Source organism: Rhea pennata, chromosome 16 (genome assembly GCF_028389875.1).
Source record: "Rhea pennata isolate bPtePen1 chromosome 16, bPtePen1.pri, whole genome shotgun sequence".
Lineage (NCBI taxonomy): Eukaryota > Metazoa > Chordata > Aves > Rheiformes > Rheidae > Rhea > Rhea pennata.
In genome coordinates, this window is record NC_084678.1 from 7,145,271 (window position 1) to 7,172,797 (window position 27,527).

General features: G+C 63.2%; 1 protein-coding gene across 1 annotated transcript; it reads left to right on the plus strand.

Annotated features, from left to right (window-relative positions):
• On the plus strand, positions 1–27,527 carry SRC (SRC proto-oncogene, non-receptor tyrosine kinase). Its single transcript, XM_062589160.1, has 12 exons — positions 1–67; positions 12,025–12,274; positions 12,573–12,672; positions 17,558–17,656; positions 18,181–18,284; positions 19,722–19,871; positions 20,734–20,889; positions 21,342–21,521; positions 21,650–21,726; positions 22,309–22,462; positions 22,578–22,709; positions 23,577–27,527. Exons 2-12 carry the CDS (start codon positions 12,034–12,036, stop codon positions 23,783–23,785), a joined length of 1,602 nt encoding a protein of 533 aa, XP_062445144.1. The 5' UTR covers positions 1–67; positions 12,025–12,033; the 3' UTR covers positions 23,786–27,527.

The following is a 27,527-nucleotide window of genomic DNA, read 5'->3' on the forward strand; positions in this document are numbered from 1 at the left end:
GGCGCGGGGCTGCGGCGGCGGCCGCGCCCCCGGCGCGGAGACAAAGCGGCGCCGCGCACACGCGGAGGTGAGCGGGCGGCGGCGGGTGCCAGCGCCCCAGCCGCGGGGCTGCGCGGAGGCGCCCGCGCCCCGGCGGGGCGGCTCGGGCTCTGGCCGGGATGCGCGGCGGCGGCGGCGGCGGCGGCTCGGGGTCTGTGCAGGTCCGGCGGGGCGGCTGTGGGGCCGGCGGGCGCCTCTGGGTCCGGGCGGCTCCGGGGGGCGGCGGCGGGTCGGGCCGGGCCGGGCCGGGCGGCGGCGGCGGCTCCGGGCGGCTCCGGGGGGCGGCGGCGGCGGCGGCTCCGGGGGAGGGGGGCGGCATGAGCCGCCCTTTGTTGCGGCGGGGGCCGCGGGGGCCCCCCGGGAGCGCGGGGCGGGGAGAGCCGGCGGTATGTAGGCCAGGACATGAAATATTCATTGCCCCCCAGCTTTGCTGCCTCCTGCCCCGCTCCCCCGCAAGGTCCGTTCGCCGGTGATGCTGGGGGTCGTGTCCGGCCCCCCAGGGCTGCCGGCCCTCGGCCCCGTGGGAGGCTGCAGGGCCCCGGGTCGCCCGCTCGAAGGCTTTGCCCAGCCCGGCGGCCGCAGCCGGGCGCGACGCCCCGCGCGTGTCTGCGAGCGGCCGCGCCGCAGCGCCGCGCCGCGCCGTCCCCGCGGCGCCCCGGCGGCCGGCGGGCTCCGCGCCCGGCCTCGGCCCGCCGCGGCGGGAGCTGCTCCCGCGGCTGCGGGGCGCCGGGAGGAGGACGCGGCGTGCCCGGGCGCTCGCCGCGGCGTGCCCGCCTCCGGGACCGGGTGGTCTCGCGGAGAAGTTTCGTGCAGCCTCCTGCGAACCTCGGCTGCAAACGAGCAGGTCTCTGCCGCGTTTCTGGGCGCGTTTCGCCGCCCCGCGCCCCCCCCCTCCCGCCCTGCCGTTGTGCGGCCTCGTCCCCTCCGCCCCGGTGCACCCGCGCTCAGCCCTGCTGCTCCGCCGGGGCCGTCGGTCCCGCGCTGGCCCCCTCCCTCCGCTGCAGTAAGGAGTCTGCGGGCTTTAGGGCTTTCGCGGTGGCTGTTGCTGGGCTGCTGCTATTTTATTTTTCCCCGGTGCTCCCCAGAGGAGAAGGCGTAGAGCAGGCAGGAAGCTGAAGTGTTTTGCGCAGCTCTGCTCTCGTCTGATGAGATGCCCGCAGCCAGCAGCGACTGGCGCCCGGGCACAAGTATTGGCTCGGGCAAACTCTCCCAGGGCACAGCGTCCGACACTGGGCCAGCCGTCCGTCTCAGCCGCAGCGACCCTGAGTGCCCAAGCCCCCCGCGCGGGATGTGCGGCGGTCTTGGCCCCAGGCTGGCCGCGCTCTCCCAGGTCGGCGTAAGGACCGCAGGCGGCTCTGCCCGCGCGTCTCCCGGTGCCAGAGGTGCAGCGGGGATGCGCAGGGTGTTGGGGACTTCAGCAATCCCGTGCCGTGCTGTTCGTGCCGGGGTTGGAGCAGAGCTGCTGGTCCCAGAGGCTGCTCCTCGGTGGGCCTCTGCTCGAGCCGCTTGTTTGACATCAGTTTTGCCGGCTCAGGATCTGGCCCATGAAATGTCCCTGGCTGTTTGGGATCGCTGAGACGAGGCTTGCGTGCTCCCTGCAGGGGAGCTGCCTCTGCCGTCCGAGCTGGTTAACGCTCACTTTTTCAGAGGAGGGCACCTTCGCCTGCCGTCCCGAGGCCGCTGTCCCGTCACCGGTTTTGACCCGGCAGTACAAGAGCAGCTTCCTCCTGTCACCCCACGGTCAGCAGCCTTGCTGGGAGGCAGCGTGATGATTTGGGAGCCTGGGTTATTTATGGGCTGGCTCAGTAGCTCAGAGAAGTCCGATGTTCCCTGTCTGGATCGTTAGTGGCCTTGCAGTGCTCCCTGTGTGATGGAGATGCTCTAGCGATGTCTCTGCCCCGTAACGATTTTGTCCCAGAGTGATGGAAAATCATCTGGGTACCATGGGGAGGGAAAAGGAGCATCCAAGTGCTGAGCTGGAGAGCTGGGCTGTGGAAGGTGGAAGGGAAGAGCTGCAGTTTGCAGTGACCAGCGTGCGTGGCGGCTCTGCTGGGAGGAGGAGAAGCTCCTTCGCTGCCGTTGTGCCGTGGGGGGGACATCGGCAGTCACGTGGGGGCTGGAGCGAGGTAGGGATGCACTCTGCCCTCCCCCCCTCCCGGTGTTTTTTTTTTTTGTTGTTGTTGTTTGTTTTGGTGGGGATTTTTTTGAGTTGGTTCTCTGTGCACCCCTGTGTGCACTGTGGGGGAATGAGCATCTGTTCCCTGGGTGCACCAGGGCGAGGAGGGGCCGGACGGGACCGGGGGGCTCCCGTGCATCTGAAACCGCCTCGGTCCTTCCTGCTGCACTGGCCGCGCTGGGGAGGTGCTGCCTTTCCCTGCAGATCTCCCGTGCCATCCCCGGCTCCTCGTGGCCCTTGCGTTCGCGTGCGTTTGTGCTTCCAGGCCTGGCTCCTTCCCGAGGGGGTTTGCTCAGCCTGGCCGATGCCTCTGAGGGTCGTTTGCAGGTTGGGCGGTGCCAGGAGGGGAAGCTGCCGAGTGGCACCGAGGTGGCACCAGCCACTCCCGCTCCTGCGGTGGGTGGTGGTGGCGTGGGCTGGGCCAGACGGCCCCATCCCTGGGCCCCGATCTGGTGGGAGATACCGCTGATAACGGGATTAAGTCTGCCCCTTGAAGTCACTCGGCCCTTATCTAAGGAGACTTGCAGGACTTGGCCCACAACGTCTCGTTTTAGCAACCAGCAAATGTGTGTTGGGAGAAAAAAGCCCTGGGCTGAAGCAAACAACTTTGGCTCCGTAATCTTTTAGTCTGTGTTTCCTTACAGAATGTTTTTAAAATTAAAAAAAAAAAAAAAAAAAAAAAAAGTGATGCTCTCTAAAGCACTGTGTTTTTGGCATCGCCAGGGGAAATTTGAAAGCCTATCTGAAGCTTTATTGTTTCCTGTACTGTCTATTTTGCAGCTTGGTTTCTAACTTGTTTCTTTATCTCTCGGACCAATTTCCCACATGACCTCACTTCCTCAGCGCCTCGTCCCGGAGCCGGCTGGAGCTTCGTCCGGCGCGGCGGGGCCGGGACGGCGCGCCCGCGCCCCGCTCCGCCGGCCGCCCCGCGCTGCGCGCGAGCCGTCCCTTGAGTCGATGCCCTGGAACCAGCTTAAATCTGTTTGCGTGGAAGCGGCCCTCCGTGTAATGCTCTGCGTGTGACTCGGGCTCGGCTTGTCAGTGTTCCCGTGCTAGCGGAGCCCTGTTCTCTGCGGGTCGCCGAGAGCGATTCCCTCTGGGCTCGCGTTTTGCCGAAGTCTCCGGCTACGAGCGAAAACGTGGAATGTGTTGTAGTGCTATTTTAAAGCAAGCTGCAGGGAAAGGGAGAGAAAAAAAAAAAGTAATGACTTTGGTCTTTGATATTTTGAGCTGGCCGCGAGCCATGAGATAGTCTGCTGCGCAGTCCGCATAGGAGAAGAGAGTAAGTAACCGAGTGAGCGTGGCTCCGTCGGCGCTGGCGTGAGCCGATGTTCGAGCGTGCCCGGGCCCTGGCCCTCGGCCTGGCTCCGTGCTGGCCCAGGCACCCGCGGGCGCAAGAGGGCTGCGTGCAGGGGGAGCCGGTGCTGCTCTGCACATGCCTCTGCTCAGAGCGCGGTTTGAAATTAAAGCCCTGGAACAGGCACAAACAGGTCCCGAGTCCTGGCCCACAGTCAAATCATGTAAGTCTGCACCTTGCACTGATTTCCCTGGAGGCTACGTGTATCCTCGCCGTGCTGCGCCTCCCGCCAGGAAGGCAGGGCCGCGCGGAGCCGGGAAGCGTGTGCGGGACGTGCCGGGGGGCTGCCGAGGCGGCTCTGCCTGCCGGCTCCGGGTTCCCAGAGCGTGCCCCGTATCCTGGGGGACGCCGGAGGGGGGGTCGTGTCTTGGAGCAGAGCTGCGGCCCGGGGAAGCTCCGCTCGGGGAAGGGGCGGCTCCGGGGCCGGGCCGCGAGCGGCCGCTCCGGGTGGCAGTGCCGGCTCCCGGGCTCTGGCTGAGCTGTGTCACCCCGGGGTGCATCTCTGCTGCTCCGTGCTTGGGGCGTCAGCAAGGACCCCCAAAAGACCCCGGTACAGACAGCGCCGTGTTCAGGAGGAGCGAGGCAGCCCCTGGGAAGGGCAGCGCGCACCGGGAGCAGGAGCGCTGCCGGGGGGGACGCGGGGAGGAGGAGCCCCAGGCAAGGGGCACCCCGTCTGCGTCCAGGCTGGCGTGGTTTCCCGGGGGGACGGGCTAAGCAGCTGAGGTACCCGCAGCCTCGTACGCGTGGTCCCGGAGCTTGTCTGGGGGCCCTTCTGGGGTGGAGAGTTTGCATCTAGGGGAGGCGGATGAGGAGCCACAACACTGCGAATTGCACCCTGCGGTGACGTTGCCCCATGTATATATTGTGCCCGGAGCCGTCCCTGTGGCCGCCCAGCACCCCGTGGCTTGGCAGTGCAGTCTCGTGCCGCGCCGGCTCTGAGTTTCCCAGCCCTGGCCCTGCTATGACCTGTTATGGTGTCACTTGTGCAACTGTAAATTTTTCTTTCTTTTTTTTTTTTTCCTCTTTTTTTTTTTTTTTTTTTTTTGCTGGCAGGGAGCTGGCCGCGTTAGCCGCAGCCAGAGGAAAACCTGACTGCACGCTGCAAAAATAGCTTCCACCCTGCGTGGCTGTTTCCACCCGTTCGGCAGGGCTCCTCGTTCGGCTCTCGTGTCCGTGGCGCTGAAGGGCCCGCGCTGCTTCCCCAGGGGGCTGGGGAGGGCAGAGGCGCTTGGCGGTCGTGGGCTTGGCTGCTGAAAAATGTGCGTGAAACCCCAGGAAAAGGATGAAAGCTCACCGGCACGCTGCCCCTTCCGCGGAAGGGAGGCTGCCTCGGCGGCTGTGATTGGGACGCTTCTCTGCTCTGTCAGTGCTGATCCGGTTGCACCGTTTGCCGGCTGGGCCGACCAGCGCCGTGCGCTCCCCGTGGGCAAAGCTCTCACTGGGGCAGGGCGCTGACAGCCTGCCCGCGGGGCGGCGGGGCGGCCTCCCTGCCCGGCCCGTCGCTCGGGCGCTTGGCTTCTCCCTCCGCGGGCAGCAGCCGCCCGGCGCCCGGGGGGGAGACGGAGACCCGGCCCGAGTTGCTGGTGGAGAAAACCTCAGGGCGGAAACGCGCTCTCGGTAACCTCTGCCGAAAGAGCTTTCGGGACGTGCTGGGGCCGGAGCCGTGGGCCGGCGGTGGACGGAGGTGAGGGGACCACCCCGAGGGGTGGGAAGGGACGGGACGGGAGAGCCCGAATGGGCTCAGCGCCGCGGGCACGCCGGGGGCCGGCGCGGAAGGCGTTGCTGCGGGGGGAGCTTGGGCTGCCGCACGCGCGTGTGCGCGCCCGCACACGTGCACGCACGCGACGGCTCCTGCCGAGCCCTCGCGCCCCACGGGAGCTGGCGCCGGAGCCCCGCTGCTGCCCCCCGTCCCGGCGGCGGCGGAGGGGGGCTTTGCCCACCGGCGGGAGCGCGGCTGCGGCGGGAGGAAGAGACACCGCCTCAGCGGTTTTCTCTGCGTTTCGTCTGCTCTGGGAGCTAGCGCTGCCTCCAGCGGCGCCTCGCCGCCGGCTTGCCTCCCTGGTGTCTCCGAGCGGAGCTGCGAGCGCCCTGGCCGGGCCGGCTCCGGGGAGCCGAGCACGGCTCGGCCGGGCTGCGGCGCCGGCCCGGCCGCTCGGTTTGCCCCCGCTCGGCTTCCTCTGCGGCTCCTGAACCGCTTTCGGTGACGGGCAGAGCGCTGGAGGGACGCGGGCGGGCAGGGAGACGGCGAGCTCGCCGGCATCCCGCTGCTCGGCCCGGCGCCTTGCCCGGCCCTGGGCGCCGGAGAGCCGGAGGCTGCCGCCGGAGCCGCCCGTGCCGGCAGCGGGGTCCCGGCCCCGACCAGCCCTCGCCGCGCGCCGAGAGCGGGTGGGAGTGCGCGTGCCCTCCCTGCGCCCTCGCTTCTGAGAGCAGCTCTCCGCGGCCTGGGTCTCGGGAGACGATGCTTTGGCCCGGGGAGGTGTCGCTCCGGGGGCTGCAGGGGGGCCGCGGGCCGCCGTCGCGGGGGGCGTCGCGGAGCCCCGGGCAGCTCCTCGCCCTGCTGGACTGGATGGGCTGGTTTTTCTGAAGGTGGAAATGTTTTAGCGGTGACGCCAGCGCGGCCAGGGATGGTTGCAACTTGCTCGTATCCGGAGCTCTGCCGTTTCTTACGTGTCCCTCACCCCTTCCTTCCCCTGCCCCGAGGGATTTAACGCGCAGCTGAGCCGGGATCCTCGCCCGGGGCGCCCGAGTCGGGCGGGTGCGAAGCTGCCGCCCGGTGCGTCACCGGCGGGGCCGCGGCGGGAGCAGCCGGCCGGCCACGCTCCGCCGGCGCAGGGCAGCTGCCGTGAGTCACGTCGGCGCCGCGCGCCCAGCACGCCCCTCGCGCCCCTCGCGCCGGCGCCGGGCCCGGGGCCACTCTGCGCTGCCGGAAAGCAGAAGCGAGCTCGGCTGCCCGCTGCCCTGCTGGAGCCGGCGCCCGAGGAGGCGTTGCAGAAACGGGGAACAGAAATCCGCGCCGCCCCGACCCGCTGCTTCCCGGGGACCTTTCTGCCCGTGGGAACGGGGCTAGTTCGGAAGAAGCGGGAGAGCTGGTGGCGGGAGGGGGGCAAACGCGTGGCAGCCCCTGCACGGCCGGGGTCTGCAGGAGCCCTCGGCCAAGCTGCGTCTCCTCCTGCAGCTCGAGCGCGTCCTCCAAGGCCAGGCGCCGGCTGCCACCCGCCCCGGTGCCCTGTCCAGCCGTGCCGCGTGCCTCTGGCCAGGGGCAGCGCGGGCTTTTCTCCTCCTGCAGGTCTGCTCCTTTTCAGTCGTGTTTCGACGCGTCCTTCCCGAGGCACGTGGGGCCGCTCCCGGCGCGGGCTCCTCGCCCCCGCTCGGGGAGGGGAAGCAAATTTCAGCTGCTAATTGAATTATCCTTTCCCCTCCCGTGACCCGCCGGCCTCTGCCCGCTTCGGCTACGGAGCTTTAATTAAGACAGCGTTAAATTTAACGGGAGCTGGCAGGAGCGGTGGGAGGGAGGGAGGGCGCGCGGCCGCGGCCGGCTCGGGAGGCGAGCGCCCCGCTCCCCGCGGGAACCGCCGCGCCGGACCCCGGTGGCGGCGCTGGGGGGGTCTTTGCTCGGGAGGACTGAAACCCTGGTGGAGGTGGAGGTGGAGGTGCCGGTGCCCCTAGCAGGTTCTGCTGGGCGGCACGGCCTTTCCTGGCGGGCGCGGGGGCCCTCGGGGTCGCGAGCGGCCCCGGGAGCGAGGCTGTTTTGCCGGAGGTTTCTCCCTGCCCGGGGCTCCTCTGCTGCTTCCTGGCCCCGGAGAGCCGCGGCGTTCCCCGAGGTCGCTGCCTCCGGCTCGCAGAAGGCCGACGAGAGGAGACGCGGCGTTTCTGTGTTTTGTCTGCTCCCAATCAGTGTCTTTTGTTAGTGTCTTCGGGGGGGGGGAGATAAGATCGCTTCCCTGGCTGCCGCCAGACCTGCTATCGCGCGTGGCTTTTACAGCTCCCGTCGCATCCTTGAACGAGCCGAGCCGGGGAAAACAGCCTATCCAGGGGAGATGGGTCTGCGCGCAGGCACGGCCGAGGGAAGCGGCTGCTTTTCGGAGGGCGTCTCTGCCGGCGGCGGGGTGGGAACAGGGCTGCCCGGCTCGCCCGTTTTCCTCCTGGTAGGCCGATGGCATCCCCTCGGCTCCCGCCTGCCCCGGGAGCGAGCGGGCGGCCGTGCCGGGTGCTCCCCGCTCCCTTCCCGGGGCGGGAGGGGGTTTCGGGGAGGGCGCTGCGGCGAGGCGCCACGGTCCGGGGCGAGCGCCGGGAGGAAACGGCGGTGCCGGGGGACGCTGCGTGGCATTCCCGGGCTCGGTGCCGTTCTCCCGCCCAGCAGCGCTTCGTTTCCGCCGTCCCCGAGCCCGTCGGGATGCCCGGCCCCACGGCTCTGCCCGGCTCCTGCGGCGGGGAGCGAGGGGACGGCTCTGCGGTGGGGGCCGGGTGCTCCGGTGAGCCCTGGCACCCCCCCGCGGGGCTCGTCCGGGCGCTGCCGCTGCCCGGCGCGGGCGGCGGGGCCCGAAGAGCCGAAGGCGCGGTGGCAATGCGCAGGCTGGGATTGCAGCTCTGCTGCAAAAGCTGCGCGCTTTCGCTCCGGTGGCTGCGGTGCCGCGTGTTGTCCCGTGCACGCGGGAGCGGATGGCGTCGGGCTCTTGGAAGAGGGTTTCGTCCTGCAGCGGCGACGGCCCCGACCGTTGCCACAGCTGCGGGAGGCGTGCGGGGGCCGCGGCTCCCTCCGGCAGGATGGTGCCGGGCGCGTGCCGGGCGCCTGCCGGCTTTGCCGGGCAGCTGCCGGTTCGGCAGCAAGCGCGGAGCGCTGGGAGCGTGAGGCTGGCGTTAGCGTTGCAAACTGAACCTGGAAGCTGCCGGAGGGTTTGCTGGAGTTCCCCTTCCCCGTCGGCGCCACGTCTTTCCCCTCGCAGACTTCCGCCGCGCGGCCGGCCTCGCGCGGAGGCGTATCTTGGGTTTCTTCGGTGGTTTTTCATTTCAGTCCCGTTTTGCCCTAAACGCGCCCGCGGCCTCGGCAGCGGTGCGGCGCGCACCCGCGGGGAGTTCGGGGAGGACGCCGCGCCGCCGAGCGGGGCTTCCCCCTGCGCGGTTCGATCCTCAGGCTGATCGACGTCTGCCTGCTCCTGCCGGCGTAACGCTCGGGGCGAAGCCCGGCGGGAAGCCCTGCGGGTGCCTCTCCCTCTGGCCCGGGGAGAGGAGCCGCAGCGGCGCAGCTCACGTCCGCGGGCGCCGCGCCGCAGCCCGATTTGTGTGTGCTGCGGGCGCGGGCTGGGACTGCGGCTTCCCCCACCTTCCGTCCCGCTGTGCAATTACTGCCGGCGAATATTAGTCAAGTGTGAATTACAAACCATTCACGTCTTCGAGAGCTGTCAATCAGCTGCTGCTTATTATCCTAATCAAACGCGCTAAAAATAGGGACAAAACTTATTAGCGGGGGGGGAGGGTATCGAGATAAACGCGCGCCGCGGCGCAGCGCAGTCGGAGCACCGGGGCCGGTCCCTGCGAGGGCACCTGCCTCTGGGAGCAGCCGAGGTGCTGCCCGCGCCGCTCTGGGGCGCGTTTCGCCCCCGGGCGGGCCGGGAAGCCCTGGCTCCGGCCGTCCTGCGCGATGAGACCCCGCCGGGGTGCTGCAGGGGGTCGCTCCGGCGGGAGCTCACGCGCTCGCTGGGCGCTTTCTCTGCCGCACCAGCAGCACGAGGGGATTGCTCCAAGCAGCCCGGGTGCGGTAAAGCGCCTGTGCTCGCTGCTGGGGACGGAGCAGACGGCCCGCGTCCCCGCGGGTGGCAGCGCGTCACCGTGACTCGTCCCGGCACGGAGCCGTGGGGCTGGAAACTCCGGGGCGGCGGTGGGGCTGGAGCGACTGGGAAGCGACCAGGAAGCATCGACAGCCAAGGCCCGGGCGGGCCGGGGCGCTGCCGGGCAGCCGCGCCGTGCTCGCAGCTCTCGCCGCCCCTCGCTCCGGGCCGCTCCGGCTGCCTCCTCGCCCTCCCCGGGCGGCTTCGATGAAGTGGAGCAGAGAATCGTCCCCTCTTCACACACGAGAGGTCAGCGCGAGGCGGGGACGAGCCGGCCGCCCCGGGCTGGGGGCCCGGCCCCGACGGCTGCCTGGCGAGGAGGACGAGGAGGAGGAGGACGAGGAGGAAGGGGGGGAGCTGCTCCGCACCCGGCCGGCTGCTCCTCCTTGGGCCGGGGCCCCGGGCTCCCCCCCGGCCAGGGCCTCCGTGCCCCCGCGGAGCAGGAAGGTCTTTTCCTGCTTGGGGAAGTGCCGCTGCCGGGGGAAACTCTGAGCGGCGGCTGGCGCGCGTTGCTCACGGTCGCGTGGGCAGTCACGAGCCGCGGGGCCGCCCAGGCGCGCCGGGCGCCGCGCTCGCCCGCTCCGGCGCCGGCGCGGGGGCCGCGGGCCGGGAGCTGCTGGCGGGCACCGGCGCCGAGGTGAGCGAGCGGCGCGGCTGAAGGACGCGAGGAAGGGGAGATGGGCTCTCGTGTTACGGGCGAGGGGCTTTTTCTCGCTGTTTCCCAGTACCTGCTTTTCCCCCAAATTCAGCTTTAGCGCCTTCTGCGCCGGGATTTTGGAAGCGCGGTTATTTTCGGGGCAGACCCCCCCTTCCCCTCGGGGCCGCCGCAGGTGGCGGTTTGCAAGCCCAAGGCTGTTGCTCCCCGTTCTCGTCCCCGCTTGGCTCCCAGGCGCTCGACGCCCGTGGGCCCCGTCCCCCTTGCCGCGGGAGACGAGGGCATCGCTCCCTCCTCGCCGTGGGCGTGTGCCGGGGGGAGACTGGCCCGAGCGCCCCGCTCAGCAGCAGAGCACTGCCCACCGCCGCTGCCCCACAGCCCAAGAGCTTATTCCCGCTGCCAAGCCGTCGGCGGGGTCGGAGGCAGCCGGCGCAGCTCCAGGCGCTGTGAGCCATGCGCGGCAAATGGAGGAAACGCGTGCAGAAGGGGGCCGGGGGATACTCCCGTTCTTTGCAGTTTGGGAGCTGCAAACCGGTAGGTGAAAGTTGGGTCTTTCGGAAGACAAGACTGTCTTCAAGCGAAGCCCACGGGAAGAGGGGCGGGATGGAGAAAGCAGAGCTGGTGCCCTGCAGAGCCGACGCCCCCGGGCAGGAGAAGCCCGGCGGCTCCGGCCCGGTGAAGCCCTCCCCGTCCAAGCTGAAGCCGCCCTGTGCCTCTGGAGCTGCTCTTCGGGTCGGCCGGAGCTCCGGTCGGAAGTCAGGTCTCCGAGCGTGCCCTGGAGGCGTCTGCTGCCGCCTCTGCTCTTTGCCCCCTTGTCCTCTTGTACTGAAGATGTTTGCCCTGTTTTTCTCCCCCTCCCTTTTTCATCCTGCCGTGCGTGATCCAGCCTAAATATTTCTTTCCATAGCTTCAGGACACTGCTGTGTATCCTGCCATCTTTGGAGACTGTGAATAATTCCCTTCCTTCATTTATATCGTTACCTTGAAGGTATTTATAGAGCATGATCTTGAGTGGAAAGGAAGGCATGACTATATATAAAGCAGAGATCCCTTGGTCTTTAGCTGCTGGCTGCCTTAAACTGTTCAGGATTGCAACTTTTCTCATGCTCGCCGTTTCTGAGAGCTTCGTCTGCCGCACGTTTTGGACTTCCCAGGAACATCCTCGGCATTTAAACGCCCTCCCTGAGAAAGGAGAGAATGGGGCAGCTCCAGATAGCCTCAATTTCTGCTCCCGGAGTAATCCGAACTTGTGAACTCTGGCCTGGGTCTTCCTCCTCCTGCCCGTGCCCGAGTGCCCCAGCAGGAGCCGTGGGGTGTAAGGCTGCGACGGCAGGCAGCGCCCGTGGGACCCGCACGGTGCTTGCAGCCCCCGGCCGCTCCGCTGCCGCTGCAGCCCCGCTGCAAACCCTGCGGGCTCGGGGGCTGCGGGGGGCGCACGGGAAGGGCTCTGCGCGGCCCCCGCGGCGGCCCTGCCGTCCCGCGGGTGGGGGGGTGCCTGGGCTGTTATCCCGGTCCCGGTGTTTCTTCCCTCTGCCCGGGTCCCGTACGAGAGGCGCTGCGGCGCACCGGATGCGGGCGCCAGCTCCGCAGCTGCTACGTGCCTGCCTTGGCCCTGGGGAGGGCCCGGCGCCGACGCGATTCGCGCCGTTGCGCTGCTCGACGCGTGCTTGCTGCTGGTACCTGCCGCGCCGAGCGCCTCGCCTCCGTTCCGCTTCTAGCGAGCGCTTCGCTGGCTAGCACGGAGACGCGGGAGGTGGCCTCAATTTAACCAAGTGGCGATGTTATCCCAGGGCAAGGGCAGGACATCCAGACTTTCTGGCAGCTGATGCTTGAAAAGACTGCCGCGGTTTTGTTTTGTTCCCTAGCGGGCAGGCGTCTGTTGCACAAGCCTTAGGAAGCAGGTTGTTTTTTTTTTTTTAAAAAAAAAAAAGAAAAAAAAAGCCTTTTGCATGTGTGTGCTGCTCTCTTTTAGCCCGGCACCATGGGGAGCAGCAAGAGCAAGCCCAAAGACGCCAGCCAGCGGCGGCGCAGCCTGGAGCCCACGGAGAACGCCCACCATGGGGGCTATCCGGCCTCCCAGACACCCAGCAAGACCACCGCTCCCGACGCCCATCGCACGCCCAGCCGCACCTTCGGGACCATGGCTGCGGAGTCCAAGCTCTTTGGGGGCTTCAACACCTCCGACACCGTCACGTCGCCGCAGCGCTCCGGGGCTCTGGCGGGTCAGTGTGGCGTTGGGGCTCTCCAAGAGCAGAGGGGTGCTTCAGGGATTAGCGGTTAGGCTTGCAAGGATCTGGTTTGTCATGGTGTGACCTCCTCCTTTTGAAGAACTCTGCCTTGGAGCTAGAGAGGGCACTTGATAAAAGAGCAGATTTGGGTCCTATCTGCTGGTTGAGGATGGTGGGAGAGGAGGACCCCAAGTGAGGGCTGCCCATGACCCTCGTCTGCCTTCTTGGCATGGCTGCAGGAAAGCACCACGCCATGGGGAATGTGGTCGTCTTGAGTTTGTATCTATTGCAGGTGGAGTCACCACCTTCGTGGCCCTCTACGATTACGAGTCCCGGACGGAAACAGACTTGTCCTTCAAGAAAGGAGAACGTCTCCAAATTGTCAACAACACGTAAGTGTCCCTGTGAGAGGGCCTGCACTGGCGTGGGTGAGCTGGTGACTTCCCCTCTCTCGGGAACCCATGCCACCCAAGGCCCCCATCTCAGGGAGCCTTGCTGGCTGTCCTACCCCTGCTGCATTTAGAGGCAATCAAAGGAGTCACTGAGCCCCAGAGCTTTGATGACCAACACGCCATGCCCTCCCTCGACACAGGAGCCTTTTCTGGTATTGGAGCTGCTCTCTGCTGGTATGAGGCCAGGGCAGTGCTCAGATGATGAGGGCTGTGGACCAGCAGCAAGTGTGTCCCCAGCTCCAGGGTGGGACACAGAGTAGCAGGGGGAAAGCTCAGAAGTGAAATGGAGAGGAAAGCTTCAAAGAGCCTCAATACAAATAGCATTTCCCCTTAGGGTTGGTGCTAATGCGCCAAGCTGGGGTGCCCCAGAAGCTGTGACTTGTTCGGGTTGTTCAGGTGCTCGGGCTGCTCATATTGCTGCGTCCTCCTGGCCCCTGCCAGCGGGTACCGCTGCTTCGACACCCAGTGCCACGTGACTCTCGAGGCACTTTCTCGTCCTGGTGGCAGCAGCTTCCCTGGCGCTTGTCTGTGTCCACCCACGTGGGGTCCTGATCCCGCCTGTCCCCGTCAGTGCTCAGCTCCCTCTTGTTTGCCTGGAGACACCTCCTCAGCTTTGCTTTTCTGCTGCTTCTGTGCTTACACAGTGTCTCTGATCTAAGCTTCTCTCTTGACATTTTTCTCTCCTGTGCACCATGCTGTCGTTTAGGAGAAAAGTGGATGTCAGGTGTGTATTGCCAATTACTAGCGTTATTGTTAATGGATCTTGGGTGGTAAAAGTTTGTCTGCGCCTGTGTTGGGGCAAGGTTGGGTGGAGCAGGGCTGGGAGGAGAGGTCACCCAATCATTTTATGGTCCCCTGGGTCTCTCCTCCCTGGGTGAGCAGGACGGAGCGTGGAGACTCTTCCTGTGCTGGGAAACAGCTCTGTCCAGAGCTGTTTGCACCGAGGAGGTCTGAACTTGGCCCCCTTGCTTAGTCTGTGTCTGCAACCCTCAGCAGTCCTATTTCTCTTAGCCTACTGCTCCCTCCTGGTCTTTTTTGCCTGTTCTCTGTTCTCATCCAAGCAATGAAGTGTATGAGTCACTCAGGGGAACTCAGACACGTCCTCAGGGTTGTGGCTCCTGGTTATTTCCTCTCCATCGCAGTCATAACAGTACATCCATTGCCAGGGCAGTGTGATGAGCTGGAAAAGTCCTAAATGTGCCCTTGAAACCACGCGTGCTCTGTGGTGGGAATGTGCATGCGTGCAGTCTGCAGAGCCGGCAGCCTGGTTGCGTGGCGAGGAGCGCGCCGCGGGGACAGCTTTCTGGTTTAGCAGCCCCTCTGCTGCTTCCTTAAAACCTGGGAACCAAAAATAACATTGCAAAGTCAAAAAGTGGAAACGTCAGGGAATGTCCCAGAGGTAATATTCCTCCTGCAGAGATCGAGCAGTGTTGCGCACATGCTTTTTCTACTTGATCCTTGTTTCCCTTGTTCCAACGCTGTATATTAATGGTGATGCATTCAATCCATGAAGCCTGGGATGTGCAGGGTGAAGGACTTCAATGGTGCGAGAAAAGCCTTAATTTGGGGTGTTCAGTGACCCTTGATTTCACACCCTCATTGATTTACTAGCCTCAAGCTTTTTTTTTCTGATTTGTGCTTCTACAGAGTGAGCTCTGCCTGTCAGGGATTCTGGATTGTGCTGATAGCTCGGGGTTTTTTCTTTATCCATTAAAGAACCTACATCCTTTTCTTTTTTTTTTAATTTCTTTTTTTTTTTTTTTTTTTTTGCTTCCTCTTCCCTTCCCTGTCCCTGTCCCGCTGTGGTTTTTCAAAGGCTTGGTTAGAGAGGAGGGTCGGTGTGGTACATGTTTTGCAGTATCTTGGTGAACAAAAGGACTGGGCTGGAAATGCAGAACGTAAGAAATTGGAGGTGCAGTGTTTAGCTACTGATCCTTCTACTGTCTAGTGCAAATATGTTGGTGAGACTTCCAGAGGGAGACAGACTTTGGTAAACTCCTTTGCACGGTGCTAGCGGAGGAGAAGACATCTCTTTGTGTTGAATGCTTTCAGCCCCCCAGCTGCCTGCTCTGGTGTGCAGGTGCTCCAGTCTTGGAAGAGCTGCCCACCTTGTCCAGCATTTTTGCTTGTGCTTGAGCCACATGCTCCGAGTGCAGTGAGCTCAAACACTGGAGATACTGTTTTCCCTCTGAAAAGGTTTGTTAGAAAAACATGGTGGCCAGAGGGTGTTGCTTGATGGTATCTGCATGCCCTTTGGTGGTGGGCTGGGAGTCGTGTAATGCTCTTGTGAAACTTGTCTGGCTGAGTTACATGCTCTGTTACATGCGCTAATCCATCCCTAGTTTTGAGTGAATCCAGACTGATCTCTAGAATTGCAGAGTTCAGGCCTTTTAGCACTGTTCTTGAAATGTTGGACTTGGTCCAGTCCAAATGAAATTGGAGGGGAAGGAGCCATATGAACTGAAGGAAGATAACTGCAGACCTCCAGAGAAGTCACGCACCTGGCACTCCACTCCTCAGTCTTTGGAGGAAGGACTGCGAAGTTCTGGAGCTGGTGAAGGCAGGCATGTCATGTCTTCTGCCTCTGGGCTTTGAGAGAGGAGTCATCGCTGGAGCCCAGGAGGCTGGCAGGGCTTTCAAGAAGCTCTTTTGGACAACACTGCATTTAAGTCTTTCGTGGAGTGGGAGCCCAAGATCAGACACTGCTTGGGATCACCTTTTGATGAGGCTGATGAACAGGTCCCAGCCAGAGTGGTTGTCTGCACTGAGCAGCTCTGTGCTTCATCGTGAACCAAGCTCGGCCACAGACCAGCCCCCGTCCTCCTTTGAGGCTTGAGGGCCTGAGCTTCACCTGCAGCCTCTGCAGCCGGAAACCTGTCCCCACGCTGCAACGTCGAAGCTGTGGGGTGCTGCCGCTGGCTGGCTCAGCTGCAGGACGGCATTTTTCCAAGGTGACTAGAGGATTTGTCTGCTGCAAGGGGGCTGTGTTTTTGGAGGGCGAGAGGAGACAGGGCTTGGGAAATCTGCTCAGGCCGGTCTTGGCCGCAGCAGACCCAGGGGCTTAGCTTGAGACAAGCAGAGGAAGAGCCAGCCACAAACTCGAGTTATCCCAGCACGTGGTCACCATGTCGCTCGGCCCCTGCTCCGGTGTCCTGTGCCATCTTTGGAGACACTCTGCTTCCCTGAACAGTCGGATCCGTTCACGGCAGCGAGGGAAAGGCTCTCGTGGTACCGTTTCCAGCAGGAGAAGGTTTTCTCTCAGCCAGCTGGTAGTCAGCAGGGATGTGATGGGGTGTTTGGGGTAAGATCATACAGGGAATTGTTGACATGCTATGTTTTGATTTTATTTTCCCTTTTCCTGTCCCACTGAGGCATTTCTGGAATAGTTTGTTTTTGCAGAATTCCCAGATTGCAGCCTTTCAGCCCAAGCTGGAATAAAGCCACAAGTTGAGATCTGGGCATTTCTCAAGCAGATGTTTTCTCCAGAGCTGTGGGAAAGGAGGCTGCACCGCTCTCGTGCCCCCTTCGCGGCCGGCCCAGTGAAGGCGACCGGGGCAGGAGCCCCGTCGGGGCAGCCGTGGGCGTCCCTCCGGCAGACGCCGCACTGCTCTTCAGACCGACACCCTGCCAACACGTCTGCCCGCCCGGGAGCAGCCCGGGGCTCGAGCCGGCGTCCGCAGGAGCTCGGCAGGAGCCGGGGCGGTGCGCGGCGCGGCCGGGGCTCCGCTCCCCGCGGCGCCCAGCTCCCCGCGGCGCCCAGCTCCCCGCAGCTCCTCGGCGATGCAGCGCTTGTTGCTTTAGCACCCGAATAGCTCGAATACCTGCCGGCGCTCGTGCCCCCGGCCGTCGGTAGCGCCGCAGGCGGCCCGGCGGCTGCGTCTGGCCTCTCGGGGCCGCTCGGAAGCCCGGCTGCTTTTAGCTGGGCCCGGTGAGTGGCACACGCTGGTTTCGAAGGTGGCGGCGCGGGCGGCGGTGAGCGAGTCCCCGAAGCGGGGCGCCTGCAGCGAGGTCGGGGTTCGCAGCGGCACGGGGGGCACGGACCCGCCTGAGTTCCCCTGGGCTCCGGGCTTCGGGCACCGGCGGGGCCTGGGCTGGGAGCCCGTCTCTTAGCGGGCGGGGAGATGGTTACCCCTTTTTTTGCTCCTAAGGTTTCCTAAGGGTTTCCAACCTCCTTGGAAAGGTTGCCCCAAAAAGTTGAACCGTCTGGCAGATCTTGCAGTGCTTGTCTCGGGAACCTGCAGTTTTCCTGTAGTCTTGTCTCCCTAGTGGTCAGAATAAATTAGATGTGTGCAAAAAAAGAAGAAAAGAAGCTTTTATTATTATTATGTGATTTCTGTCTTTGATGGACAAGACTGTCCATATTGTGTGCGGAGCTTCCCGCTGCTGGGAAGGGGAAGCTCATCCCAGGGTCCTTTGGCTCTTGCTTCCCGGCCTTTCCTGCTCCTGACCCACTTCAGAGGCGCCCCGGGACCGGCGCGGCCGAGGCGGCATCGGCTCGGGCCGGGCAGCCGCGGGAGAAGCCGCCTGGGGCCCGAGCGCCGCTTGGCTGCTTCCCCCCTCCTCTCCTTTGCTCCTTTGTTTTCCCCTTTTTGGTGCTTTCACGTCGCCTGCATTTAGTGAATTTTGCCGTTTTGTTTTTCCTGATGCTTTTTGAAACTGCTTCTGTGGTTGTGCTGCAATTTGCTATTTGGTTTGTTTTTCTCCCCCTCCGTTTACCCGTTTTTTTTTTTTTTTTTGCCTCCCCAAGCAAGGGGCTCCCCAGTGCGGGGGCGGCCCGGGGAGGGGACACGGGGGGCTCACCCTGTCTCCTCTGGTTCTCTTCCAGGGAAGGCGACTGGTGGCTGGCTCACTCCCTCACCACCGGCCAGACTGGCTACATCCCCAGTAACTACGTCGCGCCCTCGGACTCCATCCAGGCTGAAGAGTAACTGCCGCCTTTCAGGCCGTTAACGCAAGCGCGCAGCGGAGAGCCCCGCCGAGCGCTTCGCTGCCCGGCCGCGCCGCTCCGGGCGCCGGCCCCCGCGGGCGCCTCTGCTTCCCTTGGGGCTCCCCCCCCCCCAGTTTGAGTCTGCGATCCCGTTAAACGTTTCCTGCCTTTCTTTGAGGCACAGCAAGACGTTAGCGGACGGGGGGCCCCGGCGGAGCCCCTGCGCTCGGCCCCGTTTCTGTTTTTGCAAACAGCCACGTAACGCCGCGTAAGGAAAGCGCGGGCGCCGCGTTTGCAAATGAGGGGGCCAGCGAGTGCTCCGGCAAACGCCTCCGTCCTTACGGGAGCCCTGGGGGCCAGTTAGGTCTCCCAGGACCGTGCCCGTCCCGCGGCAGGGCTGCAGCAGCGCGTGTCCCCCCCCGCCCCGCGCCGTCCGTCGCGTCCTCCGCTCCCCGAAACGCGGGCGCGGGGCGCCGGGGCTCGGGCACCGTGGGGTGCGAGCCGCTCACTTGCTCTTGCAGGTGGTATTTTGGAAAGATCACTCGGCGGGAGTCCGAGCGGCTGCTGCTCAACCCCGAAAACCCCCGCGGGACCTTCCTGGTGCGGGAAAGCGAGACCACGAAAGGTGAGCCGGGCCGGCGGGCGCCGGGGGCGGCGCTGGGGCTGCCGGCGCCCCCCGGGCTCGGTGCCGCCCGCCACGCGCTCGCCCCTGCCTCCCCCTCCGCCTTCCTTCGGAAAGTGGGTCACTGCGCCGGGAATAGCCGGGTAACCATTAGCAACGGGGGCTCGCAGGACGGCGGCAGCGCCGAGCCGAGCCGGCGGCTCTGGGTCGGCGCCGGCCGCCGCGGGATCCGGCCGGCTCTCGCCCTCGAGCCGGAGCTCTGGGCTCGTCGCGAGGGGGGAGCCTGGTGCTTTCCCCGCTTGGATCCCGCGCTCGCCCCGTCTCTGCCTTTGGGCTTGCGTGTCCGAGGTTCGCTCCCTGCACAGCGCTGCGGGCTGCGCTGTGGCTCGTTTTTGTTTTTCAAGATGATGTCTTTCCTCCCCCTCCTCCTCCCAGCATCCAGAAGGGAGGAGGCGTCCCCTTGTCCGGGGAAAGTCCTGTCTTTTACCCGTTTTGGCCCCGACGGCTTATCTGCCGAAATGCCCGCGTGCCTCTGAGGCCCTGGGGAGCGGGAACGGCAGCGTCCCCGCTCGCGCCGGCTCCGTTGCCAGCCGCGTGCGGGACGGAGGAGAGGCGCGCTAGCGGCGTCGCCCCACGGAGCCCGGCCGGCGCCGCGGAGCTGCGGAGCGGGTCCCCGTGCCAGCGCCGCCTCTCCCGGGCTCCTGCGGCCCGCGTGGGGCTTCCGGCGTCGGTTTGCGAGCTGCCGGCTCCGGGAGGGCTGGGACGGAGGAGGCTCGTCCTTCCCCTCCACTTCCCCCAATATCTGGTTTTTCTTGTTGTTGTTTATTCCTAGCTCCTTTATAAGTGCAGGATCTTGAAAATGTGCTTCCCGGGCACATCACCGGGGCAAAGGATGAATTTTTAGGTCCTTCTTCACATCTAACGAGTCTTTGTATTAATTTTGTATCTCCTGAAAGTGTGCGTTGTGATTTTTGAAAGTCTGAAGATGCTGTTTCTTACCTGGAAACACAGTTTAGCTTTGACTCCAAACGCACCTTTGGGAGAAGCTCCGTGATGTGCTGTTCTATTTTGGTGCTCTGAATTCGGCACTACTTACCTTATTCCAGTGAAAACCATTTGCTTCAGCGGAGGCGAAAATCCGCGCCCGGGCTCTGGAGCGGGCCGGCGGGTGGGGGCCGCCCCGTGCCGTGCACGCGCGCGCGCGCTCCGGCTCGCGCCCCGCAGAGGCTCCGATCGCGGCTGGCGGGGAGCGCGCAGCCGTGTTAAAACCTGGAGGTAAAAACCCGGAGGCGGGTGTTAGGCAGCCGCCTGCGCGCAAAGGGAGCAGCGGGGGACCGGCCCGGGTTCCCGGGTTCCCGGCGGGCAGCGGCTCCCCGCGCCGCGGCCTCGCCAGCCCGGCTGCCCGATCGGCCCCGAGCCGCCGCTCGCTCTCGCCCGCAGGCGCCTACTGCCTCTCCGTCTCCGACTTCGACAACGCCAAGGGGCTCAACGTGAAGCACTACAAGATCCGCAAGCTGGACAGCGGCGGTTTCTACATCACCTCGCGCACCCAGTTCAGCAGCCTGCAGCAGCTGGTGGCCTATTACTCCAGTGGGTACCGCAGGGCGGCCCATGCTGCGCGCGCCCCGCGCCGGCGGCCCTGGCGCTGGGCGAAGCCGAGCGGGAGCTGGAAGTGGCTGCGGCAAGCGGGGAGGGCGGCGAGGCGGAGGCAGGAGGGGCGAAGGTGGTGACTGAGCCCGGCTGCGGGAGGCCGCCCCGGCCCTGGCCCCGTCACGGCTCTCCCACCCGCTGCGGCGGCGGGGCCGGAGGCGGACCCCTCTTGGGCGTCCGGCGCTGTCGTTTTCAGCGGAGAGCCCCCATCCCTACCCAGCGTTTCCCTCGTGAGCGCGGGTGCAGCATCGCCGGCTCGGTAGGGAGCCGGGATGAGATGCCGGCCCAGGAGAAGGAGCCGCGGGACGCGTCGGGGCTGGCTGCGTGGAGAGGGGGTGGCGTTGGCCTCAGCGGCGCTGCTGCGGCCAGCAGAGAAGCCGGTTTCCAGCCCGAGGAGACAGGATGTCCTCAGGCCGGAGCAATAACTCTGCACCCTCCCTTCGTCCTTGTCCTCCTCCCTCGAGGAGAACGAGAGCCCCTGCAGTACTCGGGGTTGGGGAACACGGTCAGAGGAGCCGCCGGCCGCCCAGAGCCGCTGCCTGAGCGGGCGCGCGGGGTGCGGGGTGCGGGTGGGGGCTGCCGTCAGCACAAGGAAAGCGGCCGTCAAGAAGCGAGCGCCGAGCTGGGGGGCCCCCGGCCAGCAGAGGAGGAGACCCAGGCGAGGGGCTGCTTGGGTTTTAGGGAAGAGGGGAAGGGATTGGGATACAAGTCCCCGAGGCGTTTGCCTGGGAAGACGTGGGGTAAAGCTGTCGTGTGTCTGAACGCCCAAGTGTCACGCTGGAATTCTGCCCTCGTGCCCTAGAGCACGCCGATGGCTTGTGTCACCGCCTCACCAACGTCTGCCCCACCTCCAAGCCCCAGACCCAAGGCCTGGCCAAGGACGCGTGGGAGATCCCCCGGGAGTCTCTGCGGCTCGAGGTGAAGCTGGGGCAAGGCTGCTTTGGAGAAGTGTGGATGGGTAAGGACTGCTGCCGCCCCGTACGTGCCGGGCCCGTGGGCATCGGCCCTCGCCCCGGGAAGCCACGCGGAGCCAAGGCGGGGTGGACATGACCAGAGCGGCTGCTTTTGCCGTCCTCTGCAGAACGGGCTGCGATCTCTCCAGCCCAAACAAGATCCTCCCAGTGAGATCTTGTGAAGCTTGGCCGGTAGTGAGTCTGGGTGGTGTCTTCGCCCATTGGCTCAGGGACTCGGGGTGAAGAAGGAGGTGGTTGCAGGGGGTGTTTCCTCTGCTTAGGAGCTTCCTGAACAGGGGGTTTGCAAGGATGTGGAGTGGCCCAGAATTAGCACAATGTCTTCTCTCCCCGACCTTCTCCAGATGGCTTAAACCTCCGGTGTTGGGGGGAGCAGGGACACAGCCCCATGCTCCACAAACGGAGGCATTCCCTGAGCAGCCTCAATCTTGTGCTTCAGGGACTTGGAACGGCACCACCAGAGTGGCCATAAAGACACTGAAACCTGGCACTATGTCTCCGGAGGCATTCCTGCAGGAGGCCCAGGTCATGAAGAAGCTCCGCCATGAGAAGCTTGTTCAGCTCTACGCAGTGGTTTCAGAGGAGCCCATTTACATTGTCACTGAATACATGAGCAAAGGTGAGCACCTCCAGAGAGCAGGAGCTGCCTGGGCAGAGCTGATCCACCAAGCTCCTGAACCAGGAGCATCCATGTGGCCGAGCTGACTGTGCTCCTCCAAAGGGCACTCACTGCTGTCTTTCTCACAGGGAGCCTCCTGGACTTCCTGAAGGGAGAGATGGGCAAGTACCTGCGGCTGCCCCAGCTCGTGGACATGGCGGCTCAGGTGGGTTTGGGCTTCCCTGGGTCTCTGAGTCCTTTGGCATCCTGTTCAGGCAGTGTTCTCCAGGCTGTTGTGCCCATCACATGGGTTCAGCTGCTGTCAGGTTGCAGGGTGGTTGGGAGCCTGGCGCAGCTTGTTGGGAGGGAAATGAAATCCCACTTGGGAAAGCCATACGAGGAGCCTGTGCTAACCCCTCTTCTCCAGCAGCTTTGGCTGTGGTTGCCACATGAGTGGGTCCTGCTGGTGCAACCCTACACTGGCGGCTCCAGATAGGCCCCAGTCTGGGACCAGCATTTTGCACAGTGCCTGGGGGAAGGAAGGTTCCTGTCACCACAGGGCATCCCCAGCCAGCTGGCGCAGCCATCGCCATGGGCCTGCGCATGCATGGCTGTTCTCGAGCAAGTGGCTGCTCCCAGGTCCTGTCAGCTGGGTCTGGCCCAGCTACAGAGCTGTTCCCCTGCAGGGTTCCTTCCTCCTGGGTGCTGGCAGCTCCCTGAGACCCTGATGTCACCCAGCAAGCATCGGGGTGCTCAGATGTGCCAGGTCCCATAGCTGCTTCTCATGCTCTGCTCTGCATGGCTGCAGATCGCATCCGGCATGGCTTATGTGGAGAGGATGAACTACGTGCACCGCGATCTCCGCGCGGCCAACATCCTTGTGGGTGAGAACCTGGTGTGCAAAGTGGCTGACTTTGGCTTGGCGCGCCTCATCGAGGACAACGAGTACACTGCCCGGCAAGGTACGCATTGGCTCGCTGCTGAAGTGAGGCCACCATGTGTTCCCAGAGCTGCTTACAATGGGCTCGGGCCCTGCTGTTTGCCAGGAGCTGTCCCTCATGGTATCTATCCGTTCAGGTGCAAAGTTCCCCATCAAGTGGACGGCCCCCGAAGCAGCTTTGTATGGCAGGTTCACCATCAAGTCGGATGTCTGGTCCTTTGGCATCCTCTTGACTGAGCTAACCACCAAGGGCAGAGTGCCGTACCCAGGTGAGAGCGGGCACTTAACAGCAGAAATTATTGTCACCTTAGCAATGTCCTCACTCCGCTGCCCTCCAAGCAGCACTCCCTGTGGTGTTACGTTGCCTCCCATAATCGTCTTAGTAAAAGAACGAATTTATGGGATGTGTCTCCTGCTGTTTGGGCAGAGAGGGCAGTTTCAGAGGGCAAACTCCCTGTGCTGCCCCATCCCTAGGTCAGACCATGCTGTGTGGGCCTCGGGACAGCAGGTGGCAAGCAGCACATGGCGTAGGAAAGTCAGGTTTCAGCACCATGCCAACCACAGAATCACAGGAGTGCTGAGGTTGGAAGGGATCTCTGCAGATCATCTAGTCCTATTGCCCTGCTCAAGCAGGGTCACCTAGAGCACGTTGCCCAGGACCCTATCCAGGCAGCTTTTTAGTATCTCCAAGGATGGAGACTCCAAAACATTTCTGGGCAACCTGTTCCAGTGCTCTATTATCCTCACAGTAAAGAAGTTGATGGACAGGTAATTTTAAGAGTTGGAAGATGTCAGTGGGCCAGGAGCAGTTGTCCTGCCCGGCCTGAGGAGGCTGCTGCTGGGGTGAAGGGATGGAATTGTGGAGAAGTGCTGTAATCACTGGGACTGCAGCATCGCAGCCACCTTCCCTGTCCTGCTCCACACCCTCAGTGAGGTGATGAGATGTCTGCTAGCAAGGACAAGCAGTGCGGGGCTGGTGGGTCCCCTTTCTCTCCCTGCAAGGTGAGCCTTGGGGGCTGTCCATAAGCCTTGCAGCTCACTGCCCCAGCAACATGCCCTTGTGCTCCCCTCTGGTAGAGGTGCTGCTGAGGGATGTGGTCCACTCTCACTTGGTGCTGTCTCCTCTCGACCGGCAGGGATGGTCAACCGGGAGGTGCTCGACCAGGTGGAGCGGGGCTACCGGATGCCTTGCCCGCCGGAGTGCCCTGAGTCACTGCACGACCTCATGTGCCAGTGCTGGAGGAAGGACCCAGAGGAGCGGCCCACCTTCGAGTACCTGCAGGCCTTCCTCGAGGACTACTTCACATCGACAGAGCCCCAGTACCAGCCCGGCGAAAACCTATAGACCTGGAGCTCCTCCTGGCACCAGAGACCCCCTAGGCCTCACAGTGCGCGTGGGGCACATGGCTCGTGGAGGTCTACTGTCCTCGCACCCAAGGAGGGTTTTGAGGAGCAGCACCAGGGGCAGGACAGGGCATTGCTTCCAGGCATGGACAGTGGAGGTGCTGGATTCTCCTGTGGCTAATTAAGACTTCTGGTCCCTGTTTAACGAAGCATCGCTGTTCTGCTGGCAAGAGGAGTCTGAAGGCACTGTGCACCGGCTGGGCCGGAGACATCACTCCAGATGGTGAGCGAAGAAGCGGGCTCACGGGGCGTCGTCCCCAGAGAGCCTTCGGCCTTTGCAAGACATTTTCCCCCAGTAGCTCCGCGGCGCTTGCGGCAGCTGGCTTTCTGAGTCGGGCGTCAGTGCTGCAGGACACCACCTTCTGCCTCGGACACACGGTCCTTGCCTTCTGCACCCCCTTCTGCATCAGCACAAGTCTCCCTGCCCCACTTCACCTGCCCCTCAGTCCCTCTCCATGCCCCATGCCGGTTGTCCCCAAAGGGCTCGCAGAGACATTTCACTTTGTGGGAGGCAGCAGCCGTTGCTGTTTCTGACTCGGATACTCTTCCGGAGGGTGGACATTACATTTTGGTGCATCCGGGCCCGGTGATGGCCACCTCTTCCATCCTCGCTGTGGTGTTGCTGCAGACGTGGGGTGGGAGCCAGGACGCTGGCTGTCCTGCATCGCTCTGGCTTCAAGCTCTGTCCATACCTTGGGCAGGACTCTGTGGCTGAGCTACGTTAGTGCCTGTGTTGGGAGTTTTAAATCACTGTGTCACTGCTTAAATGTCACTGCTTGTGACTCTGGTGACTTCAGCTATGTTGTGGGGTTGCCAGGGGGCAGTTTGAGTCTTCCAACTGTGTCTGTCCTTCAGCAAAGGGGATCTGTGTCACCTAGGGAGCTACTTCTGGGAACACCACCATGGAAGATGCCACGAGAGTCCCTTCCCTTGCCTCACTGCCCAGCCCTACTGCTTTGGGTGGGTTTTCTTCCATGAAATGCTCCTGGTCTTCCAGCCGATACCCCACAAAGCACGCGAGAACAACGCCAAGCCACTCTCTCCATCCCTCTCACTTTGCTGCAAGGTTTTTCACTGCTAGAGAAACAAGGCTGTAGAGTCACTCCAGACTGTCCCCACGTAGGTCCCCAGGCCACCACGAGGTTGGGGATGCAGCATCCTTGGAGGACAGACCTCTGGTGGGAGCACCCGGGCCGGTTTGCAAGCTGTGGGTGCACAGAGTCGGTCAAGCCTGCCGCAGCACTCCTCCTGCGAGAGCGCTGCTGCTCTGCTGGCTTCAGATTTAAGTTCTAGCTAGTGTGGTTTCCCCATCCCGCCTCACTTCCGTTGTCCTGCACGTGGATGCGGTGACCAGATCCCTGGGGGCGTGGGAGTGCTTTGGGGGGAGCGTTGGGCTTCGGTTGATGTTTCTGGCTGCCAGTATGTTTTTTAGCAGCCTGCCCTCACTCACAGTGCCACGGGGCAAAGCGAGCGCCATGCCGACAGCTCTGCTGCTGGAGGAGCGTTCCCGGGAAGCAGTGTGCCGCCTAGGAGACAGTCGCAGGCTCATCATCTTCCCACCTGCTCCCAAAGGTCCATCCCCCACAGGCTGAACCCCCCCACAGCAGCGAAGCCCTAGGGCTGCCGGCGAGGTGGTCGCGGCTGGCCAGCGCTGCAGAGCAGCCCATTCCTCTCCACGGAAGGAGTGTTCCCGAGCTGCGTCGGGGATTTGTACATAGCCCTCGAGTGGCCTGAGTGCTCTCCCAGAAGTTGACCTAGTTGCATGTGCTTCCCTCCTTCCAATGGTAACGTTAACGTGTGTGTTCGCAGTTGTACCTAGCCAGAGTCCTTTGCCGTGCTGGCTTGCTGGGCTTCGGTTACTGTCACCGCTCCCATGTCCCTGCCCTTAGTCCTGAGATCCTCTGTGCCAAACCCCCCGAGGGACAGGACTGCTGTCCAAGGCATGCGCGTGGGTGTGTGCCTGCGTGTGTGTTGCCCTCAGTCCAGGTGCTTCTTCCAAGAGCTCAGCAGCATTTTGTAGCATCCATCAGGACTAAATGTCTCTCTTTGGTATCACAGCAGCCTGGCCTCCTTGTGCAGAAGGACCTTGGGCCTTGGCCCCGTAGCTTCGTGCACCTCTTGTTCTCTGTATTTTTCCCTTGTCCCCGTCATTTGTGAGATGGGGGCTTCAGCCCTGTAGCATCACTGCAGCCCGCAGAGCCAACCCACCTCTCACTCGCTCCCTGGTGCAGCACGAGCATCTTGGCACCTATTTAAAGCCAGGCGGGGGATGCTGTGCTGCCAAGGAGAAACCGCTGCTGCCCCGAGGAGGAGCGCGCTGCGGGCGGCAGCCTCGTGCCCTCACCACCAGCTTTGCCGCCAGCCCCGCGGACGGCAGCTCGGCTCCTCCCGTCGCGCCCCTCCTGCCCGCGGGAGCAGCCGAAGCCGTCGGTGCAGCCCCATGTCTTATTTATTGAGTAAGTCCTCGGTCAGTGGGTCGGTTTGTGGATCCTTTTCAATTAGCAACACCTTCAAAATCAGCTCAGATGGGCTCTTCTTGGTCAGTACAGCATGATCCTGCTGTTGTTGGCTTGGATAGCAGCAACTGTTGTAATGAATTTCTAAATGATTTGAGGACTTAAAGCCCTTTTCTTCCTCCCCAGCACGTTTGCTGTGCCTGGATTCCTGTGGTTTTGCAGGGACTCTTCAAACCTTGTAATGTTTGGGGTCCTTTAGTTTTTGCACCTCTTGGACAGTCACGCCGCCACCATGCAGAGAAATCCCTTCCTTTTCCAAAAAGGAGGACGCTGCGAGGGCTGTCCTGTGCCATAACTCTGCATAAGTTACATGCGATCCCCATCCCAGGAGAAATCCCTTAAAATTGTAAGTTGGAAATGTGCAAAAGCCAGATTTGACCTGAAAGCTGGGAGAGAGCAAAGGCAAATGCACATATTAATGTTTAGCCCTTCACTTCCTTTAGCATGTACAGTGTCTTTTAAGAGCAAAGGGGGACTGCAACGATGGTAAAACGCTTGCTTCAGTCCTGGCTCCATCAGGTTTTTTGTGACAAGTGGCAGAGCGGTAACTCACCAGTAACTTGAGGAAGACCTGGGTTTTTCTGTTTTCTCCTGACTTTTGGCAAGCTTTGATGAAGGGAAAGCGTGTCGACTTTTCAGGGCAGAAGGTAGTGACATGACCCCGGAGGAGACCCCGGGCAGCGGCGGTGCCCCCCGGCGCCTCCGTGCTACCCCTTGCAGCTGGCGTCACGCGGAGCTGCATGGACGAAGAGACTCTCCTCCGTCACCCTTGGTGGTTGACGACTTGCTTTTTAAGCCAGTAAGCCCGAGGGGGAACCTCTCCTACCTAATGATGCTCTCTGGCATTGATTCAGGGGGACGAATAACGCCGTGCAAGGTATTCTCTTCTGCTGTCAGAATTTTTTTTTAAACAGTGTTTTGTAAAATCTCCAAACAGCTATGCAGAGAACACGTGGATGTTTCTCTTTCCCCAGCCCCCCTCTATCCCCACCTACCTTTCCCAGTGTCTAAGTAAAATATTTAGCTTTTCTTTTTTTCTTTGAATACTGATGAAACTTTGGGAAAAACCTGAAAATGTCCGGCGTTGTGGGTGGCAGGGGTGGAGATGCTTTGAAACTTTAATGTTGGTGTAAATACTTTGCAATTTGATAATTAAATACAAACAGA

What these genes read in the sequence shown, in the direction of transcription:
- SRC (XM_062589160.1), top strand. Translation starts at nt 12,034, where the DNA reads ATGGGGAGCAGCAAGAGCAAGCCCAAAGACGCCAGCCAGCGGCGGCGC. An exon ending in GACTCCATCCAGGCTGAAGA is followed by an intron (nt 17,657 to 18,180) that starts GTAACTGCCGCC and finishes TTGCTCTTGCAG; the next exon opens with GTGGTATTTTGGAAAGATCA. An exon ending in CTTTGGAGAAGTGTGGATGG is followed by an intron (nt 20,890 to 21,341) that starts GTAAGGACTGCT and finishes CTTGTGCTTCAG; the next exon opens with GGACTTGGAACGGCACCACC.